The sequence below is a fragment of the Chiloscyllium punctatum genome, chromosome 11 (genome assembly GCF_047496795.1).
Source record: "Chiloscyllium punctatum isolate Juve2018m chromosome 11, sChiPun1.3, whole genome shotgun sequence".
Taxonomy (NCBI): Eukaryota; Metazoa; Chordata; class Chondrichthyes; order Orectolobiformes; family Hemiscylliidae; genus Chiloscyllium; species Chiloscyllium punctatum.
The window spans coordinates 51844841-51861797 of NC_092749.1; the positions used below are offsets into that span (position 1 = coordinate 51844841).

General features: G+C 38.9%; 1 protein-coding gene across 7 annotated transcripts in view; it reads left to right on the forward strand.

The window, feature by feature from the left end:
• Nucleotides 1–16957, forward strand: part of LOC140482978 (tyrosine-protein phosphatase non-receptor type 14-like) — a 259454-nt gene that overhangs the window by 113371 nt on the left and 129126 nt on the right. For all 7 annotated transcript variants that reach the window (XM_072580789.1, XM_072580788.1, XM_072580790.1 and 4 more), the window contains one exon: nucleotides 13913–14082. In XM_072580789.1, the coding sequence (XP_072436890.1) occupies nucleotides 13913–14082 (170 nt within the window). The remainder of the gene's footprint in view (nucleotides 1–13912; nucleotides 14083–16957) is intronic.

The following is a 16957-nucleotide window of genomic DNA, read 5'->3' on the forward strand; positions in this document are numbered from 1 at the left end:
TAGCAAAAACAATCCAAGTTTGTCCAAGCTCCTCTTATAGCAAATGAACTTCAATTCAGGCAACATCCTCATAAGCATTTTTTTTGCACCCTCTCCAATGCCTCCATATCTTTCATATTGTGCGGTAACCAGAACTGTATACATACTCAAGTTGTGGTCTAAGTAAAATTTTATAAAGCTGCAACATGACTTGGCAACTTCTATACTCGGTACTGCGCATGATGAAGGCAAGCATGTTTTGTTTTCTTTACCACCTTATCTGCTTGAGTTGTCACGTTCAGGGTGCTATGAACTTGCACCATAAAAATCCCTCTAAATATTATTATTCTAGAGGGTACTGTCATTTACTGTATATATTTCACTTGCATTTGACCTTCCAAAATGCATCACCTTATACTTATCCAGATTAAACTCCATCTGCCATTTCTTCACCCAACTTTCCAACTGATCTATATCTTGCTGTAATCATCCTCACTATCCACAACTCCGCCAACTTTCGTCGATTCTGCAAACTTATTAATCAGACTATCTACATTTTCATTCAAATCATTTATATATATTCTAAACAACAGAGGTTCCATCTCTGATCTTTGCGTAACACCACTGATCACAGATCTCTAATCAGAAAACGTCCTTCTGCAACTAACCTCTGTCTCCAATGACCAAGCCAATTTTGTATCCAACTTATCAACTCACTGTGGATCCTATGGTGACTTAATTTTCTGAACCAGCCTACCATGAGGGACCTTGTTATATGTTTTGTAAAGTCCATGTAGACACTTGCCTCACTAATCATCTTCGCCACATTCTCAAAAACCGCTCAAATTTGAGGTAAGACCTCCCCCACAATATCCCTAATAATTTTTTTTTCCGAATGCGACTAAATTTATGAAATAGGAGCAGAAATAGATCATTTGGCCCCTTAGTCTACTCTGCTATTCGGAAAGATCATGCTGATCTATTTGTGTTTCAAATTCCACATCCTCATCTACCTTTGATTACCCTTGATTTTCCATGCTTGTAAAATTCAATCAAATCACCTGCACTCTTGTAAACTCCAATAGCGATGAGCCATGCATGTGTAATCTATCCTCATCAAACAATCTGTTCATTCCATATATCAATCCACTACGTCTCCTCTGAACCACCTCCAATGTAAGTCTTATGATTCATCTCCATTCAGCTCCTAAATCTGAATGAAGAGTTGAAAGAGCAAGAAAGGAAACAGGTTAGGCACCCAACTCTGTATCACTAATCCAATGAAAGGAATGCGAGATTATAGGATGGTCTGGAGCAACTTGCATGTGAAAAATCCAGCTCAGCAAAAGCAACTACAGTTCATACGTTTGTGCTCAAAGGAATACTCAAGAAAATGCGAGACATACAAAAACATGCATTAGCACAACACAAAAAATGTCAGTGCTTTCAGAAAAAAATGCTAGTAATGTTGCTGTAGTTTTAAAAAAAACTGTAACAGAACTTGGAAGAAACCAAACAAGCAGGGGAACAGCAAGTGGAAGAGGTTTGGTCTTCAAGGAATTCAAAACAAAAGTTGGAGAGACTGACAGTTATTAAGGCTGGTTCTGAAGGAGCAAATATACTAGTCCACCAGAGAGCTAAAGAATTTGAAGAAACCAGGCTGCAAAACCAGAAACTTCAAAATGAATTAGAAGCTTTCAAGGGACAAGACAGTAAATGCCATTAACGTTTGCTTCCATTTGAGAAAGAAGAGCAGTCTGTGACTAATCTGAAACCAAAACTGGCTGTGGTGCATCAGGAGAAACAAATTCTGGAAAAAGTTAGAAATCGCACAATACCAGGTTATAGTCCAATAGGTTTATTTGGAAGCACTAGTTTTTGGAGCGCCACTCCTTCTTCAGGTTATTGTAGAGTAGGACCATAAGACATTCAATTTATAGCAAAAGCTTACATTGTCATGCAAGTAAAATGATATATTTAACAAACCTCAATTGTTGTTAAGTCTTTCATCTTTTGGAATGGATTACGGGTTCAGGTTCAATAATGTGTAAGTCCCAGAACTCCTTTTAAGTCACATTCTCAAGATAAGTTAAGGTTTTATATTTTTAAAAAGTGACGTCTCAGCTCAGACAATGCTGTAACGGTGTGAGTCTGTCTGTATCCCAATCTTGACTCAGACTGGTTCTACTTCCAAAGTGGAAATCACAAAATATTATATGGATTAACTGTCTGCACTGACTACCTACCAGTTGTGTATTTTTTGAGCAAAGTAGAATGTATCTGTAAATATAATTCAGCAAATACAGATTCTAAAAAATGAAAGGCTTAACAACAATTGAGGTTTGTTAAGTATATCATTTTACTTGCATGACACTGTAATCTTTTGTCGTAAATTCTGCATCTTATGCTCCTCCTCCACAACCACCTGATGAAGGAGCAGTGCTCTGAAAACTCATGCTTTCAAATAAACCTATTGGGCTATAACCTAGCGTTGTGTGATTTTTAACTTTGTCTACCCCAGTTCAACACTGGCTCCTCCATATCAAATTCTGGAAAGCAATTGCAATCCATTGGTTGGGGGGTGGAACTTGACAACAAAGTGATCATCACGAGAGCTGCTTACGAGCAAATCACGCACATTTTGTAAAGACTCCTAGGCTCTCTTATAAAAAGTTAGACATTTCCTTTCGGAAAGGAAGGATTGCTGTGTGTGTACCGTTCTTTTTCCTTTAAAAAGAGCTTATCTTGAAGGACTTCATGTTTGTGTGTATGCAATGTTGAGATTGTTGCTGACAGTCTATCTTTGAGTTTGCAGCTGCTAAAAAGAAATCAGTTGATTTACCTCAATGTCTGGTTCATAACTTGTATTGTGCTTTGCTGTTTTCACGAAACTAGCCCAGGGAATTAATTGATCCTTGATAAGTGATTATTACATTACTATCATTAACATGACAGCCCCCTGCAATTTTCATGAATTTGGCACTAGCGGATGTCTTTTCTCTGCAATGGAGCTACTCAGATCGGGAGTGCAGGATGCAAACATATAACCCAATAAAGGAACTTAGTTCAAAAGTGAATCAGGTGGGGCTTCTAGCAAAATTTTAATATGACAAAGAGGTCGTTCATAAGATGTCAATCTACATATAATACTGTTGTGTAACAACTAGATTTTGAAATTGTTGGGACATTATGTCAGCAGTGTAGAGGATGTCACACAGATAGAATCACTATAGTACCAGCCCTCACCTTCATCCCACCTTGAATCCAAGATTCTACTCTGGGACTCCATTTATGGATCTGTGGCGTCTCACTAATTCTGCAAAAGTGTAGCCTGATATCTTTCATGGGAAACTAAGTTTTAATTTTTTTTTAAAAAATGGGTATTAAAGGCATTGTCAACTGTTTCAGCATTGTTTTCATTTATCGTCTTTCCCTTTCACCTTTTTTCTTCTACCTTTCAGTGAATTAATCAAGGTAACCTAAAGATGTGTGATTGCTGATCTACTTTTCAGCACCTAAATCACGGAGCAGCTTTTTCCTTCAAATCTCGCCTTCCTCCAGAGGTTTACTTGAAGGGTTAATTTTAAACTCCGACCCATTAGGTTAAATGTCATTGAAGCAAATAGGGAGGAGCATTGGGTCATTAACACAACAAAGCCAGTACCACAATGTCAATGGCACTGGATCAATCTTCATACGTTTCCTCGGGGTTCTCCTTCCTTCCCCTGCCCTTCAAGCTATGTATAATCAATTGTGTATGTCCCTCTCTCTAATGGAGAGGAATGCCTATGGTTATTTGTGGACTGTGGCTAATAATTTACCTAATCCTGTGTTTCAAAATGTTTAAAATGTTTTTATTGTCCCATTGCACTCCACACAAGTCACAACATGCAACTAACTCAGCTTCTCTTGAGATGTAAACAATTTGTCTGAAAAATTATTATTTGTTCATTATTTGGAGGTGCCAGTGTTGGACTGGGGTTGGCAAAGTTAAAAATCACACAACACCGGGTTATTGTCCAACAGGTTTATTTGTGGCACTAGCTTTCAAAGCACTGCTCCTTCCTCAGGTGGTTGTGAAGCAGGACCATAAGACACAGAATTTATAGTAAAAGATTACAGTGTCATGCAACTGAAATGATATATTGAGCAAAACTAGATTCAATCTTTCATCTTTTAGAATGGATTTGTTAGTTTTGGTTCTTTAATATTTAAATCCCAGAACTTCTTTTAAGCATTCTCAAGATAGCTTTAAGTTTTATAACTGAAGATGTCATATCTCAGCTCATACAATGCATTAAGTGTGTGAGGTTAAAGTCTGCCTGTCTCCCAATCTTGACTCAGATTGGTTCTAAAGTGGAATTTGCACAATATTACATGGATTGACTGCCTGTAGGTTATGTATTTTTTGAGCAAAATAGGATGTATATGCAAATATAATTCTGCAAATATAAATTCACCCCATAAACTTGTGTGTGTATGTGCACAGGGGAGAGAGACAGTGAGTGTGTGCGTGTGAATGTGAGTGCATGTGACAGAGTGTGTACTTGCGAGTGTACAAGCTTGGCAAAGTATATCTATGCATGTGTTGAGGTATAAGCTTGAGAGGGTATGTGCATGGGTGAATGTGTGGGGACAACGGGCATCAACACAAAGTGGCTGAGCAGAGACTGATAGCCAAGTTTGGTACCCATGAGGATGGCCTCAAGTGGGTTCATGTCACACTACAGGTGACCCCACTGCACTATTTCCTCTCTCCCTCTCTTACTCTCTCTCCTCACTCTCTCACTTTCTCTCACACACACACTTCCTCACACACTTGCGCAGATCCCCTCTCATACGTACACATGTACACCTCCATACTCACATCCACACAGGCCCCTCTCTCAGGCTTATACCCATCACACCCACACACATCCTTTACCAAGCTTGCACACATGAAGCACACTCTCACATGCACTCATGCGCACACACACATTTATGGGGTGAATTTATATTTGCAGAATTATATGTGCATATACATCCTATTTTGCTCAAAAAAAATACATAACCTACAGGCAGTCAATCCATGTAATATTGTGTAAATTCCACTTTAGAACCAGTCTGAGTCAAAATTGGGAGACGGGCAGACTTTAACCTCACCCCTTTAATGCATTGTCTGAGCTGAGATATGACATCTTATGTTATAAAACTTAAAGCTATCTTGAGAATGTGACTTAAAGAAGTTCTGGGATTTATGTATTAATGAACCGAAACTAACAAACCTATTCTAAAAGATGAAAAACTTAATCTAGTTTTGCTCAATATATCATTTCAGCTGCATGACACCATAATCTTTTGCTATAAATTCTATGTTTTTTGATCCTGTTTCAGAATCACCTGATGAAGAAGCAGCGCTTCGAAAGCTAGTGCCACCAAATAAACCTGTTGGACTATAACCTGGTGTTGTGTGATTTTTAACTTTATTTAATCATTCACTCATTTTGCCGTGTGAGGGGCAGATATTACACAGGTTCTTGCAGGGTAGACGACCTATATCCCCACGTTCCTGTCCACGTTAATGTATTAAACAACCCTGTTGTTGTAATAACATGTTATTTCAATTACTCTTTGAAATAATGCCAGACACCTCTCTCTTTATGATGTTGAAATAAGTGGGACGGTTTAAACACAATTTGTTCCATTTAAAACATGCATCCCTAAAGAACTTTGGGGAAGGTAGGATTGTTTGTTGGTGTTTACAGATGTGTAAGTCGTTACTATAGTGATTCTGTCTGTGTGACATCCTCTACAATGCTGACACAGTGTCTCAACAATTTCAAAATATAATTGTTACACAATTTTTTTAATATTAGATTGACGTCTTATGAATTACTAGCATTTTGTATTAAAATTTTGCTAGAAGCACCTTGTGATTCACTTCTAAACTAATTTTTTCTTGGGTTTTTTCAATGCCAACTCATTCTGGAACCTCACCCAAATTATCATTAATTATGACCTTCAACAAGAAGTATCAAAATGGCAAGCTGGAGTTCAAGCTTCAAAGCCATTTTAACCATTACACTATTGGGATGTATTGTGTGATGACAGCGATGCTTTAATCAGCAGAGACCAAGAAAGAATGGAAGTAACAGACAAGGGAAATGTTACAAATACACTGGTTGGAAGTAGCGAATGAGAAAGATGCAGAACATTGGACATGAGAGAAGAGCAAACAGAGGTACACAGAGTAATACAGAAAGGAGACAGCAATGGAGGAAACAGCCAGAATGGAAGAAAAGTGGGGATGGTTACAGGTTTGGAATAATAAAGTGCTGTTTGTGTTGACTTTTTTTTTTGAAAATAAACAGAATTAAGGTAACATCCTATCAGTCTTTCATTGGCTACCAAGCCAAATGGATCTTGTCTGTGAATATAGTTAAGAACTAATGTCCTTTACAGTGTATAATAAGGGGGTACAGAACTATCACAGAAAAACCCTGATGTTGTTCTTTCCAATATTTCAAACAGGCAGATTTTCTAGCACAAGATATTGGCAGTTACTGGACAGCACAGAAATATTACTTGTTTATTTGTTTCTCCTTTCCACAAGTCAGTAGCATTCTGACCAAATGTAATTTCGTAACTTATTTTTCCAATTAACTTTACATGAACAATTGAACTTGAAGCCTTTCAGGTCTGTCTGTCACACCACATAGTCAAATTAGACATTTACTCTAAGTTATGAATGGGCAGGGAGCAGAGGGATACAGCCCCTTAGAAAATAGGCAGCAGTTTAGATGGAGAATCTGCATTGGCGCAGGCTTGGAGGGCCGAAGGGCCTGTTTCGCTGCTGTAATCTTCCTTGTTCTTTTCTTTTTTCTTTGTTATTCTTTAATTAATACCACAAAGTGAAACAACTGCTGATTCACAAATAGCAAGTTCTACCCCTTTTATTGGAATGTGCATTTGGCAAATTTAAGCTGATTGGAGTGTGCTTCAGTCAAAGTATAGGCTAGGTGAGACTGTAAGAAGTGTGAATAGGAGTGGAACTTGCTGGACTTGTGTAAGATAGTAGTTAGGCTGCAGCTGGAATATTATACACTGTTCTGAGCACAGAAAGATTGTGAACACGTTAGAGAAGATGCAGGAAAACTTCACAAGAATGTTTCTCGAGACGAGAAACTACAGTTGGGAAGATGAATTGGAAAGGTTAGGACTGTTTTCCTTGGAGAGGGGAGGGTCAAGATAAAATTTTATAGAAGCTATCAAACCCATGAGGAAAGTACATGGAGGAAAATGTTCTCACTCGTTAAAGGATTGGATGGGAAGGGGCGCAGATTTCAAGTAATTTGCAAACGAAGCAAATGTGATGTGAGAACACTTTTTCGTACAGGTGGTTTGGATCTGCTTTGCATTACCTGTAACTTTAATGGAAGTAACTCAGTGAGATGTTCAGGCATTATTGATTATTTGAGTTAATGGAATGTGCAGGTTACAGGGGAAAGGCAGGAGAATAGCATTAAGCCATAACGCCCATTTGGACAGCCAGTGCAGACACGGTGGGGAAAATGGCCTCCATCGACATCATAACGTTATGATTGAGTTTGCGAACCAAACTGGCCATCATGCCTCCAGCATCTAAAGTTTTTTTGGGTTTTTTAAAAATTAAGCGTTACCTTTTGAGAGTGCTGTTTTGTTTTGACTGTGTGAGAAATTGGACATTTGCAGGGGTAGATTACACACATTTTATTCAATGTGGAGATAGGCAACATTGACAGAAGCAGTTGAACTGTGGAGAAGTTAATGGGAATGAGTGGGGAAAATACTTACTGTGATTGAAGATACAAGGTAAGTGATGAAGGATTGGAATTTCAGCAGGAAATGATAGGCTCTAGAGAATTTTGCTTTAGCGACTTTCGTGCAAGAAAATATTAGGCTGGGGTGCAAATGTGAAAGATGGAGCTTCAGCCATTAAGGTGACGAGAATGGTGAACAAATAGGTCACGAGAAAAGTTGAAAGTCGTGTACAGTTCAAATAGCTGGATTGGAATTTGTGCAAGTTTGAGAACTTCACATGTCGTCTGTAGCTCAATTGGCAGCAATCTTGTGGATGAGTCAGAAGGTTATAGATTCAAGTCCACTCTCAGGGGCAGAATTTGATGCCACCGCTTGGGTGATTTTGGTGATGGGTGGGTTAGATCCTGCGACTGTCACACATTTACCCCATATCAGTCTGTGATGGAGAGATTTGTGGGTGGTGTTCCACCCTGCTACCAATTGAGGCTGTAAAGTGGGTATTAATTGCTGAATTAAGCCCCAGACTCCATGGCTGCTGGTACTTATCTAGCAGTGGGTTAGTGAATCTCTGAGGGACACCTAAGCAGCAAACCCTAGCACTTAATACCACCTGATGTTGGATCCTGAGCCATCCTCTCTCTTGTAAACCCCTGCCCTTTGGTTTCCCTCTCCTGCAATTACTAACCTGTGAACCTCTGCAGTTATAGTTTTGAAAGAGCAGAAATCACCACTTTCTGGGAGCTGCTGTATTGCAACAAAGAATTGGCAGCTGCCAATGGATGGATCGTCTGCCTTGAATCCAGAGAAGGCCCTTTGTTGCCCAGTGAAGTGTCCGATTGCCTCATTCTGTGAAGTCATTAAGTGCCAACATGGGGCTCTAGCCAACACTCCAGCTGGCTGGCAAGATTTGCTTACGTGAAATGCCACCTTAAGAATCAAACATAAAAATCAAGTCGACACTCCAGTGATGTACTGAGGGAGTGCTGCACTGTTTGAGGTCTTGTCCTTCAATTGTTACCTTAACCTGAGGCCCACTGCTCTCTCAAGTACATGTAACAGATCCAAAGGCACCATTTTTAACAAATGTAAGGTTGTTACCTCTGGTAATTGGCCAATATTTATCCTTGAGTCAGCCTTCTCAAAAAAAACACACAAACTGATAATTATACCATTTCTGTACATAGGCGTATGCAGTGCCCATATTGGCTACTGTGTCTCCTACATTACAAATGGTGACAGTGCTTCAAAAGTACTGAATTGACTGTAAAGCATTTTGGAACATCCTGAGGTTGTAATAAGTGCTACCCAAATGCAAGTCTCGCTTTTTAATTCCACCCCCCCCCCCCCCCCCCCCCCCCCACCAAGTGAAAGTTTCTTTCCAAAAAGCAGAGGTGGGATGAAACCAAACAGCAGTTAGTGCTCTAAAATAAGGGGGAGCAACAAAATACAAAGAATTTGATTAGTGTTCTCCACTACAGGCAGAGGTGAACTCATGCCAGTTGTCTAACTCTGGGCCAGTTGTCTAACTCCATTTTCTTGCAGAGACATGATTGGGGCCAGCAGAATGACATGCAGTGCTCAAAGTTTGGGAGAAGATTTGTAGCTCGGGTGCTTGTTGTTGTGGTTCTGTTTGCTGAGCTGGGAATTTGTGTTGCAGACATTTCATCCCCTGTCTAGGTGATATCCTCAGTGCTTGGGAGCCTCCTGTGAAGCGCTTCTGTGATGTTTCCTCCGGCATTTAGTGCAGTGCTAGCTGACAGTCAGCCTTATTAAGAGCTCAGTTGAGGCGAACTAGAATTTTCCAGTCTGCTTCCAAGTTCCATATTTGCAGAGGCCAGATGAGGTATCTAAACACCAGTGGATCAGGCTTAAAGATAAAGGCAATGAGGAGCAGCTCATTCTTATCTTCTGTGCCTGGCTGCTGAAATTGTTCTTTGGTTAAAAATTTAAACAAATTTAAGAGAGGTGCTGTTCTTTTGGAGCACCCTGTGCCCTCCTTACCTTCCATTACAGCCTGACATTCCTCTCAAGTTAGAAGACCTCTGCTTGGCCATCCACCTCTGAGACCCCAGCTGCCTTCCTTAATTGGATGTAGAATCTGTCGTCTTCTTATCAGTTAAAAGCAATAGCCTTGTGAAAATCCCAATGAATGACTTTTCTCCCATAATGGGAAGTTGGGCAAGCCCTGGAAAATCTCCCCATCTCTCTCTCCTATTGCCAAAGAGAAATCTAACCCTGAAAGTGGAAATAAAAATAAGTGTAGATAGTGAAACATTGAAACAGGGCTAAAATGGAAATGACATTGCAGTTCATACTGCCTCTTTAGTGTTGGAAAAAATCTCCCTGCCTTGTGGGTGTCTTTGTATATATCCAGACAGGTGACAGAAAGCTTCTTCAAAGAGATAGGTTTTAAGGAGCAATCCAAGGTGATAAGTTTTAGCGAGAGAATGCCAAGTTTAGTGTCCAGAAAACTAAAAGCACAACTATTGATAGAGCAGTGTCATAAAGAATACACTGAAGTCCTAACTGAGGAATGCAGAGAACTCAGAGGTGGTCAGATGGAAGAGATTATGGAGATGAGGTTATTGAGGAAGTTTGAATGCAAGAAGGACAACTGTAACATGTGTGGCATTGCTGGAGTACAGGAGTGATTGGCGAGTGGGATTTGAAACAAGTTTGCATCTAAGGAACAGAGTTTTAGATAAGCTTACCATGCTATAGACAATGAAAAGCCCAATCACGAGGATGTTGGAAAAGGTCTGGCTGTAGGTGAAAGAGCAGAGATGGAGATGGAAGTAGGCAGTTATAGTGTTTGAGAGCATTTGTCATCAGAAACTCAGCTCAATGTCATGTCAGGTGCCAAGGTTACAAACCATTTGATTCAGCCTCTTGGCAGTGACCAGAATGAGGGACGAAGTCAGAGGCGAAGGGTTTAAAATACTGATCTTCACCATACTGAATGAGAGGAAATGTCTACTCTGCTGAGAATAAATGTGAGCTAAACGATCACGATCTGTTTGAGCACAATGGGGATGAAAGAGGTAATGGTTGAAAACAACACATTGTGCCATTAAGAAAGTCCATATAGTGGAAGCAAGAAGTTTAGAGAGAAAAATATAACTGGATTGACTTGAAAACAAATGCTATGGTGAGAAACGCATAGCAGCTGTGATTTAGAAGTGGAAACACTGAATCCAGGAATTAAAAGAAAACAGACGTTTGCTTGCAAGCTTGAAACATTCATAGCCAGTTTTGAGAAAGGAGAAAATAAAAATCAAGAATAGTAAGAAAGTATAGAATAAGGGAAAGACAAGCACAAAGAAATAAGAAAAAACAAATGTCAGGAATAAGAATAATAGAAGCTACTGTGATAGATGCAGACTTTGATAACTGCAACAGATTGGAGGTCACAGCTGAAATACCCAACTTATATATGAAGGTGAAACCCAAGTCCAAGTCCTTGCAAACAAAGAATACATTTAACCTTGCACAGGTAGATTTTAGCGTCTGTCTGCACCCAGCATTACATAAAAAGCTTTACCTTTTTAAAATCTGATATTAACTGCTTCCAACAGTTCTTGCATCAATTAAAAACAATCTCAGGCTGATAATGTGATCCTATAAAAATAAATTTGAAGCGCATGACTGTACTACCTGTTAATGTGTTTAGATAATGGAGTAAGATTACATAAAGAATTCACAGGGAATGAGTTGGAAATACTTTAATGGATTGCATAATAAAACACCAGAAAAGAACCTTTCAAATGGAACTATATTTATTTACAATTAAGGTCCCAGAGTAGTCAGAGTCCTAACTTTATGTAGAATCACAAAAGTGTAGCCAACATAATCCTATCTGTATCTTAACGTAAGTATGTTCTACCAACTCTCTGGCAAAATCAGCAGCAACAATATTTTTAGGTCGCCAATATCTTCCTACACTTACCTAATGAAATGTTACCATTACCCTGCACCAAAGCTTCAGTCAGTCAGCCCAGCACTGGTTCAGGATTTTGTTTTCTAGTACAGTATTTGAGGTGGGGGAGGGGGGAAGGAAAATCAGCATTTAGGAGCTGACTATGATATGTCCCATTAAACTGGTGCCTTTAACCATTTTTCCATGAGTGCTGGTAAAATGTTGGCTGTGGGGTAAAAGTCACATGCTGTGGCTGGCTTAGCCAGCGTGTGGATGGACCATACTGTAAGATATAATTGACATCAATAAGCCTTGTAGTAGATATCGTCAAAAGGAATTTCCAATGCCTTAATGTTTGGCTGACTTGTAATACGAAAAATGAACTATTGTCAGATTTCTAATAGTTTCAGTTAATTGTATTTTGGTTATTAGTTTCTGGGAGACAACTGGCTATGAAGCTGACTTTTTACCATTATTATCCACTGAGGCAAGAAGTCTCAAATATATAGGGTGAATAGTTTTTGGGGGCAGCATTTCCATTCTCCTTAAACAGCAGAAAAGCGTGTTAAAGAGCATCGAGGCTCCCTTGTTCTTAAAGAGGCCTGAGGAGGTGGCAACAGGAAATGAGTGGGAAGACCTTGCAGTTGAGAAAGGAATGCAGTCAGTGCAGAAGCAAGTCTCGTTTGGACAAGTGAGGGAGAGCATGTTAGGTCAAAGGGGAGTTGATGTAGCACAGAAAGTTACAACACCATACTATTTCTATCTCTGACTTAGATATATCTTAAAAGGAAGAACAAGGTCTCGAATAAAAAGAAGGCTCAAAAGACCCAATTTAGTTATTCTTTAAATTTCCAAAGAGCATCACCATCAAGGGGAGGTGGCAGCCTTGTCAAATTATTGTTGGACTGTTAATCCAGGTATCCAAGTATTGTTCTGGGGGACTAGGTTTGAATCCTGCTTGGACAGGTGGTGGAATATAATTTCAATTAAAAAATGATCTGGAATTTACAGTCTAGTGATCACCATGAATCCATTGCCAATTGTTGAACCCATCTGGTTCACTAATGTCTTTTTAGGGAAGGGAACTGCCATCCTTCTCTGATCTGGCCTACATGTGAGTCCAGACACACAGCAATGTGGTTGACTCTTAACTGCCCTCTGGACAGTTAGGATGAGCAATAAATGCCGTCCTTCCATAATGTTGCTGATGATTTGAGAATAGACTGATGGACTGGCAATTGATCGGGGTTGAATTTGCTTCAGCTTTTGTGGACAGAACATATCTGGGCAGTTTTCCATTTTATCTAGTAGCTGCCCTGGAACAGTTTGGCTTGGGGTACGGTTCGTTCTGGAGCACAATTCATTGGTACTACTGCTGGGTCTATAGCCTTTGGAGTATTCAGTGCCTTCAGCCATTTTGTAATATCATGTGGAATGAATTGAACGGGCTGAAGGCTGGTATCTGTGATACTAGCAACCTGAGGAGGAGGCCAAGATGGGATCATCTCCTTAGAACAGCTGACTGAACATGATTGTAAATGCTCAGCCTGTCTTTGTCTTGAAATTGCAAACTGGGGCTGTGTATAAATTGGGCCATACAAAGAGAACAAAAAATATTTAATAAACCGGCTATTCTGCACTTGGTTTTCCTTGTAGTGTGCAATTTAAAGACACTTTTTTAAAAAAAAAATTTGTTGAACTTGACATTTGCCCATTGGACAGTTCACGGGGTAGACCTGCAGAAAGAGAGTACATGAAAATACTAAAAAGTACCACAAAATTGTAATCATAGTTTATTTGAAATCCTGCTCACCAGTTCATTAGTTGAAATAACTGAGAATGTTTTGTGAAATTTGCAAGATTTTGGCTTCTATTTTGAAGGAAGTCAGTTTCTGCCTGGTATTGTCACTGTTTTCATGTCTTTATCACATGAAGAACCAATCTGCTTAGTGATGCATCAGAGATTACTCTATTTCTGGAAAGTAAAGAGAATCTTGTATATAATCTGCTCTTGATTTAAAACCCTTTAAATTATCCAGAGATTATTTTTTCAGCAATAGATTCTTTCTCTGTTGTGTCATTGCATATTTACTTCAAATTATTTAATTTCATGAGAAAATGACTTCAAATTAATACAAATAAACCAAATGTTGTGAATCTTTTTGTTTTCCTGTTTAGTGATTCTTAGGATTGTGGAAATACTTGGCTGTCATATAACTCTCTTGTTTCTTCCACCAGACTCATTATTTTGGACTGTGGTTCCTCAGTAAGACTCAACAGGGTCGATGGGTGGAGCTAGAAAAAGCCCTGAAAAAACAACTAGACAAATTTGCCAATGAGCCTCTCCTCTTCTTTGGAGTGATGTTCTACGTGCCCAGTGTCTCGAGACTTCAGCAAGAAGTCACAAGGTACAGAAAACTAACAAGCATTTTTCTCCTAGTATCTCATAAATTGAGACTGAAATGATCTTAAGGAAGAATTCAGAGGTTTCAAAATTTTCATCCCTCAAAAGTATACAATTTGTGAGATAAAAAGATAACTGTGAATACTAAAGTAAAAGTTTAAAAATGCTTGAAATTACAAACATTTCTTCATTTTACTGATATTTTAGTGCAAGATCTTTTATCAATCTGTTTCAGGGTCGAATTTAAAATGCAATGTTCTTTTCTCTTCTGAATATTGAATGTTTTGCTGTACGTTTCAAAGACATCAATGGAACATCTATTTTAGTAGTACTGTTGCATACATGCTGTTGAACAAGGAAGAATGCGTATTAATGCAGCAAGCAAATCGGACAAGAGAGGAATATGTGTGACATGGAGGAAATTACGTGGGCTGTGTTTGAATGTGAGGAGTTAGGTAATAAGGTGAAGTGTTGAGGATAGGAGTTAGTTTCCAATGTGTGCATTTACGATGTATGTAAACTAAAACACTTGGATGCGTAGTTCTTTTGCATCTTTGGTATATTTACTTTTCAAATATATTTACTTTCCTGTCTCTTTTCAAATCAAATCATACTTTAAAAGCATCTGATGAAGGGAAATTTCAGATAGTATTTCATGTTGGATACACTTTTGGATTTTTGAGCATTTCAAGTGTTTGTGTATAAAATGCAACATTTTGACACATTCACAATAAATTCAAGTGCTCACGCATGATTTCAATAACTCTTATAATTCTGTTACACTACTGAGAGTTACAAAGTATTTGTGTGTAGGCCTCGCTGCTCTTTCTCAATATTTATGGTACACATAATCCTCTTACATTTCTTCATCCAACCTTTTAAGTCAGAACCCTTCTACTGTGTTTTTCATTTGGCATGCCTCAAATGCTTGTATGTTATTTGCCTCATCTACTCCATATTGTATAGTAAGGTCCACACTCTAACTCCTCCCTGGGTAAAGAAGTTTCTCTGAAATTGCTTGTTGAATTATCTTCTTTTTATTTATTCTATTTATCTTTTTTTCATAACTCCTAGATTTAGGTTACCCTACAAGTAGAACCATTTTCTCTGCTTGACCAAACAGGTTCCCCATAATTTTAAACTCATTTATTAAGTGATTACCCCAACCATCTATTCCCTCAATAAAAGATCCCCTGCCTGTTCAATGTTTCCTGGTAGTTTGCTGCTTCTCCGAACTGGGATCATCTACATAGCTTCAAAAAACAGTCTGTAGTCTTAAAAGTGGTTGATGATTTGAAGATTACAATGATTGACGCTACAAATTAAATCAGTCAGTAGCTGAACTGTCCATTATAAATAAATGGCAATTCCTTCACTGCTTATGTTTTAATTACCAACTCTGACTGCCTTTAAAGCTAGTACCTTAGGCACTTGTCTCATGCTTTCATTTAATGTCTTCAGCAGGCAGAGTAATGAGAGGAAACTCACCTAAAAGCCCAAAATAATGAACTAGAGATTTGATTTTGAACTAGCCTTGGGTAATTCTTCAGCTGCAGAATACTGTTCTGTCTAACTGATCAGAAGTGCCGATTTGCGTGGAATGTTTAACAATTTGATGGAGTGGTTTGTCTCAGAGAGCCCTGAATTGGCTAACAAAGAGATTAGGATTGATTCTGAATTCAGCACAAGTAACAGAGTTTGAAGTTTGAAGCATGTTCCCATCTACATTATTGTTTAAAGAACTATCCATTAGCTATTCTGTCCTCGAGGCCAGAAGTTTACAAGAGCTCAGGACATCCCACTTCTGGGATAGATGTCAGATCCAAGTCTGCCTAGTTGAACAGTTGGGTACCAGAGTAAAAGTACTGGCTGCAATCTTGTAAGGAACTATGAATGGGATGATCAGAATTGAGGCCTGGTCTGAAAACTTGCAAATCACCAGTATCAGGTAGGGCACAATTGAGGTTTCTACTGTCAAGGATCAGAAAGTACGAGAGGACACTTTCACTCTGAGATTCTTTTTATTGGTAGGGTTAACCAGACAAGCCCCAGTAAATGGAACATTAGAATATTGCTGGTAGCAACTTATAGTGGTGGCTAATTGTCCAATTCACTGTATTAATTGGCTGTCCGGTAGATTGGCATCTACCCAGCTACCCTTCCTAATCACCTATGGTGATGGGAACATGTCAGGCATCTCTCTCCTCTGTTGCTGTTTTACAAACCTTCCTTTCTCCTAACCCATCGCAAGAAGGCTAGTAAAATTCTGACCGATAGCTCAACTTCATCTATCTCAGCATGATTCTTTTTCTTTTAGTGTTTTTTTTTCCTTCTTCTGAAACAATTCATTGCAACGGTTCCATTCTTCTAGTTCCAGCACTTTCTAAACAGAACTGGAGTAGCATGTTGTGAGACACTAGGAGAGTTCTTGTTTCTTTCTCTCAGTAGTGCCACAGTAGCTTTTAGTGTCCAATTAAACCACTGGAACAGATAAATGAGGCTTTGGTTTAATGTCTCATCTGAAAGTTTGATCTGTTAATATACATTACAGTTAATTGCTTTTAATGACTGCCTGTGGTGGACCAAAGTAGGTCTGTTATGACAACTCAGCCTGTATTTGAATACTGAAGTGGAGCTTCAACATAAGAATACAAATGCGACCATTGAACCAAGTTAATATAAATCATCTGAGGTTTTGTATTTCTGCTCAAATATTGTAGCTGAGCTGACAGGTTTCACCCACATCTGGAAACACAAATGTTTCCTCCTCCAATTCCCTTGATCTTGAAAGAATCTATTAAATCAGAACGAGTGGGTTGAAAATATTGCGGTAAACTCAAACTGCCTTGTAACTTGGTTGTCATGTATTAAAAGGCAAT